Consider the following 6,417-nt stretch of genomic DNA (forward strand, 5'->3'; position numbering starts at 1 on the left):
TGCATGCCAATGATTTGACCCTTCTCAAACAGACTAACATCTTTTCCACGACCACGGGATGTGTCTTTTGACATGGTTGTTTAGGGAATGAGAAGCAACTCACTGCACAAGTTGAGGTTAAATAACTTGTTGCCAGCTGAAAGATAATCGCCCATGCAGTAATTATCCAATAGGAGGCTCGTACCTATTTGCTTTGTTAAATTCAGGTGGCGACTTCTTTTGGCCAGGCAGTGGCCAAAAATTAATTATTATTAATTATTATAATTAATTATTATTGTGTTGTTATTATTATTAGGTTTAATATTATTATTGTGTTGTTATTATTATTAGAGTATATTTTATTTGGTCAGGCAAAAGACGCAGCTACCGATACGCTTCATGAAAGGTCCTGGAGGAGGGCGGGTCCCAGTGTTAGTCCCTCCCAACTGTGTTACAGCAGGAAGACAACTCGACCGAAACTGGTATTTCGACCATGAAAAACAAGACAGACTTAAGAAAAAGGTTAACGCCCAAAAGACGCTGATCAGAGTGGAATCATCTTGACAGTTAAAAGCTCTTAGTTTATGATCGTGTCTTTATTGAGGCTGAAACAAGCAAGCGGTCGAGCAGGCAGGTAGGTAGCTCAAAGTTAGCCTGTGCGCTAACGTGAACGTTGCTCCAGGTTGAGACTCTAAATTCTTTAGTGTTTGTTTGCGCAAAGTGAATTCCAGTTGTCCCCGCACTGGTTCTTACCGACACTAGTGTTTTACCATGGGTTCGAGGGCGTCTACGTTACTACGAGAAGAGGAGATCGAAGAAATTAAAAAGGAAACAGGCTGTAAGTATTTCTCTGAATGTGGTTAACTATGTCAAATAAAGGCGAATTAAAAAACACCAACCTAGAAAACAAGTAATAACGGAAACTACACCAAACTAATTTAAATGGATATTATCAGACCTAAGGTTAATTTATGTAACTAATATTCTGAGCCGCAATATGGGCAAAATTTCACGGTTACTATTTCACAGTTACGGTATTTATACCTGCAGTAGTTCCGTTATGAATTCACGGAATCCTTATACTTGCAGTATTTCACCGTTATTTATCGGCAAACGTTATAAATGAAGATACAATATTAATATATAATAATAATACTTTGCTGAACTTTATTTTCTTATACTCTGCATAAAATACAACAATAACTCTATGTCTAGTAATTGATTTTGTCTTTTGTAATTTCCCCACTCCCAGTCTCCCACAGTCAGATTACCCGCCTTTACAGCCGCTTCACCAGCCTGGATAAAGGTGAAAACGGAACACTCAGGTAAGAAACGGCGCTTCTGACAGTGTTTGTGTGACCCGAGTACCACATGAGTGAAATACATGTACAATGGTCATTGTGCAGAAATGGTCTTCAATAACTTCAACAGCTGATTAACCAGTGAGACCTCAGTGTGACGTCACTTTGGTGTGTGATTAACTTCACGTTAGCTTGTTTTGTGGACAGAACAGCGATAAGTAAAGGAACTGCCAGTCATTAAAACAGCTAAAACTTGAGTTCAGCTGCATGAGTCTTAGCTACTGTCCAGTTAAATGGGATTTACAGAATCCATACTTATTGAAGACACTACTATTTACACAAAACACAGTACTGGCTTCACAGGTTCTTGCTCCAAGTCACAGTACACACAGTCTTGTTGCGCTTGTCTTCAAGGTGACATTCTTGTCACACTTGTTGCGCTTCACTTGTCTTCAAGGTGACATTCTTGTCACTCATTGGCCTCCGTAACAGTCTGACCGACTGTTTAATATTTTCCGGGGTTTTTTTATGTATTTGTTCTACGTTCATATCATGAACTGAAAAAATCCAAGTAGATTTGAAAAACAAACGTAAAGTTTACTGTAAGCATTTTTATACCTGCATTATTCATTATTATATATTTTATTCCAAAATTACATAAAACATTTGTTTGGTCATAAATGACTATATTTTGAGTATCTGCTTCTCACATACTTTATGTTCTGACTCCTGCAGTAGAGAAGATTTCCAGAGGATCCCAGAGTTGGCCATAAATCCTCTGGGAGACAGAATCATCAATGCCTTTTTCCCTGAAGGGTGAGTTGTCTCCTCCTCCTCCTCCTCCTCCTCATCATCATCATCATCATCATCATCATCAAAACACAGTCTGTATGAGGCAAGATCCTCTAGTCGTGTTTAATTCACAGTCACCGCAGAAGTGCTTTTTACGCTGAACAGCTTATAAGCGCCCGGGGAGCCGTGTGTGGGGACGGTGCCATGTTTTTTTTTTATTGGTTTCTAAAACCTGATAATAGTGGTATTTATTTTGTGTAATTTTAGATTTGTCTTTTTTCTTCTTCTCTCTGCTCTGGTTCATTCGTCTCAAAGAAGTTGAGACAGGAGGTGAATTGAGTTTTTGTTTTTCAGTGAAAAGGTTTTGGGCTTGTGTTTCTTTTGTGTTTCCTCCCTCAGCTGAGGGTTCGACTCCTGGTGAAACCTGAGCTGAGCCAATACAAAAGAATGAGCACTTTATTATTTAGTATCAGTTCCACATTGAGACATTGGCAGTGAAGTGTTGGTGGTCGTTGTTTGAATGAGTTGTGGTTTTTCAGGGAGGACCAGGTGAACTTCAGGGGCTTCATGAGGACCTTGGCCCACTTCAGACCCATCGAGGACAACGAGAAGAACAAAAACGCTGCGGCCACAGAGCCACTCAACAGCCGCACCAACAAACTGCTCTGTGAGTGTCTGCTGGAGCTGCTCACCAGTTACTCACACATTCAGAGGATTTCACAACATTGGACTACACCTCTCATTTTTGGTTGTTTTTTCTTTTCTTTTTCCCAGTTGCATTCCGTCTGTATGACCTGGACAGAGATGACAAAATCTCCCGGGATGAGCTGCTGCAGGTGAGTCAGTCACTGAGTAACAAACACTCCGTGGACACTGTAACCTGAACTAAAACTGAATCAGTCTACCATTATAATCCACTGGACTGGATAAGTGGTTGATGACAGTTTTGTTCAGTCTGTCGGTTCTGTCCAGTTTTTTTCTGACACTGGTGTTTTTGTCAATGGGCTGGATTCAGGTCAGGAGTAGGTCAAGTACAGAGGCAATAATTACACCTGAATATATGACTATTTCTATTAAGAGAGTGCAGGTTAAACCATTAATAAGTAACACTAACATACAATTATACTGCAGTAGTGCAGTGTTTGTTATGGTTGATATATTATTATTATTCTGAAAGTCTCAAGTACAGACAGTGGTTGATTTGATTTGATTGGAAATATATCAGTTGTTTTAACATTTGGAGCAGATTAACACAGCATAGCTGTAGATTAATCATTATTATCCAGACCAATTAATCTTGATTAAACAAGATAAATTGTAATTAATCATGAGTAATCATTATTAACCATGATGTGAAAGAATAAGTTCTTCAGACCAGCCTCACTGATCCCAGGACAGTAAATCAAAAGTCAAACAATAGATTGTGAGGAACTGTAGATGGAGGGGAAATCCTACCACACTTAGAAATATATAATAAATATGATAACTTTTCATAGATTTGGTTGGGTTTTAGTCATTAAGGTGTATCTGAACGGCAGTTTGTAGAAGCTGTTGTCCTTAACATTCCTTGTGTGTGTGTGTGTGTGTGTTCTGGGAAAAAACTGCATTATTTCTTATGTAGGAGTGAATATGACATCTTTATGACTCACACACAAATGTTTGTTGTCATTCAGCTCACTATAGTTTTGTAAAGCTGCAGCTTTACCGTCTCAGACTCACAGTCTCTTCTTGTTTTGCCCACAACATCGCTGTGATGCTGGCGACTCCCAATCAGTGGAAGGCAGTTAATATGTATTTGCTGGCTGTTTTAGGAAACACAGTATCACTGCCATTAACGTTGACGGGAGTCCTGGAACACACAGTGTGTCATTTCTGTTACCTACACATTATCCTGTTTCACCAGACAAACTCTTTCTGTCCGGTGTTTCCTCCCACTCCAGTCGACTTTAACCCATTAAGAAAATCATTCCCATTAAAACCAGAATCAAAGCTTTGTTTCCTTTAATTTTGCTGCCACTAAACATTGGTTTCTCTGTTGTGTTTTTACACGGTCGTTCGTTCGATGTCGGGATTGTTGGTTGTTATTTTGCAAAATGTACTTTTTTCACTTTTTCTGTTTATTTTTAATGGACAGCTGCAGCTCCTACTTGTATCCACCTACTTACGTTAAAGCGACATTGTCTGTATTATTTTCGGCAGGTTTTAAGGATGATGGTGGGAGTGAACATCTCAGACGAGCAGCTGGGCAGCATCGCTGACAGGACCATCCAGGAGGCTGACACTAACGGAGACAACTCCATCTCCTTTAATGAATTCATCAAGGCAAGTCTGAACAGCAGCACCGACACCAGTGCTCTTTCTAAAATACAAATAACAGGTTGTCGACTCCACCCCTGTGGAGGGAAAACATTATTGAAAATACAGGCACAAAGAGAGAAACTTCATGAAATACTACAATAGGGTGTCAGTGGTGCATAAACGTTTCCTCCTCTTGTTTTTAACCAAAACCAGAAGCTGTTTTTTTAAAGAAGGGCTTCATATTCTGAGTGTTAATTTTTACCAAATATGTTTGTGGTGGTTGTGACATTTCTCAGCTTGTTCCTTTAAACATTAACATAAGTGAAGTCAACCACATCTGTTATTGTTTCTTCAGGTCTTGGAGAAGGTGGACGTGGAGCAGAAAATGAGCATCCGGTTCCTGCACTAGGTGTTTTGGGTTTTTTTCAGTTCTTATTATATTCCTTTTTTTTTTTAATAATAAATTATGCTTCAACCTGCCAGTTGATGCCAGGACACAACCTCATCCAGCTTGTCAGCTGGGCTGCTGCTGCTGCTGTAGCCCACACACTGTCAGAGCCAGCGTTAGGTAGATCTAGTTGTCGTAGATGTAGAGTTCCTGCTCCGTTAACAAAGGGAAACGTTCTGTGCCTTGGGCTGTTCTCAGCAGTGTCACTGTGTGTCGGGAGTATCAGGATAGTCTGGTATTGATGATATAATAGTGGGATGATGGGAAATTTTAACGACGTTGCAGTTCAGCCCATATAACTGTAGATAATCAAATATTCCCTTATTTCTCTCTGGGGCTGGAACTTTTTCTTTGAACAGTTTTTCACAGTGTGAGCTGGTGTGCAGCTCTTACACAGAGACAGAGGTATTAATATATATATATATATATATACATATATATAATAGTGACTAATAACAGATGTAAAAAAGCAGTGTAGAACTCTAGAAGCAGAAAAAAGTAACTTTTTAGAACACTCTGCCACAATGAATTCTCCAAATGCTTGTGCCGCACACAGGCGTTAACAGCCATTGAATGATATGATTGTGAAAAAGCAGGATATTGATGCAGGTTACCAGAAACCATAGTGTTTTGCTTTTCATCACGTGTTCAAGGACACTGTTAATCATTGTCTGACACTGTTGCGTCCTTGGACGTAAACATACCAAATTTGCTTGCTAACAGGAAATTACCATTTTAAAGTGGAATGCTGAGTCAGTGGGGAAAACCTGGGTTAGACAAGAACATATTTAATGTGCTTAATTTACTCTGGGTCTTTTGTTTTTTGTTAAGCTTGTGTGTCAGTAAAAAAAACATTTCCTTTAACAGCTGTCAACTAAAGTAGGTTGTATGATGATCTGCAAAAAATGTAATGTTCAATTGATCAGGCTGAAGTGATCTACTTATGTTGTGTTTATATTATATGTTTGGGTACTGATTAGAGGCACCTAGCTCTATGGTACAACGTGATTGAATTCTTACAGTATATGGTAACCACTACACACTCAAATTTTTAACTTTAATTGCTAATGCTGTACGAGCACCCCCTACTGGTAGATCCCGATCCACTTCTTGGCCTTCTAGAATATAATTGTGTGTCTCTGTTTAAACCTGGGTTGTAAAGTGACAGCCCTGTGCAGTAACTCCAGTTCACACTCCAGTATATGTGTCACTTTTAACTAAAAGTAATTTGCCAACGATTAAATCAAATGAAAATTAAATTTGTATCTATAAAAATGTGTCAATCAGTATCATTAAAAAGATTTCTCTCTTCAACATGTGACAGCCTCAGGTCACTATTCTTTCACATGAGGAGATTATTTATTGGAAGCCTTGTTTGGAGTCACAGTTAGTGGCACAGCGGAATTAAAATCAAATACTGGTGATGTGTGGTTTCCCTTCATCACAGTATTGTGTTCTTCACCAAAATGATCTGATAATTCCCTTTTCTGTGACTGGTGTCAATTAAATCTGTCACACTGGTCCTTGGAGGATAAAATCCTAAATGTCTTCTGGTGTTTTACTCCATAAGTGCCATGGCTTAGTTAAACTGTTAGTTTG

The 6,417-nt window shown here is 39.0% G+C and overlaps 1 protein-coding gene across 3 annotated transcripts; it reads left to right on the forward strand.

The window, feature by feature from the left end:
* Positions 1–400: 400 nt before the first annotated feature.
* chp1 (calcineurin-like EF-hand protein 1) lies at positions 401–6,136 on the forward strand. 3 transcript variants are annotated; one of them, XM_008313385.3, is made up of 8 exons: positions 401–613; positions 701–817; positions 1,232–1,304; positions 2,016–2,096; positions 2,612–2,739; positions 2,847–2,908; positions 4,272–4,394; positions 4,726–4,860. In XM_008313385.3, the coding sequence occupies exons 2-8, from the start codon at positions 751–753 to the stop codon at positions 4,777–4,779; spliced, it is 588 nt and encodes a 195-aa protein (XP_008311607.1). In that variant the 5' UTR covers positions 401–613; positions 701–750; the 3' UTR covers positions 4,780–4,860. The 3 variants fall into 3 exon arrangements, with proteins under 3 accessions (XP_008311607.1, XP_008311614.1, XP_024912072.1); XM_008313392.3 differs by having other exon boundaries at positions 742–817; XM_025056304.1 differs by having other exon boundaries at positions 402–817; positions 4,726–6,136.
* The last annotated feature ends 281 nt before the right edge of the window (positions 6,137–6,417 follow it).

Source organism: Cynoglossus semilaevis, chromosome 1, assembly GCF_000523025.1.
Source record: "Cynoglossus semilaevis isolate Cse_v1.0 chromosome 1, Cse_v1.0, whole genome shotgun sequence".
NCBI lineage: Eukaryota > Metazoa > Chordata > Actinopteri > Pleuronectiformes > Cynoglossidae > Cynoglossus > Cynoglossus semilaevis.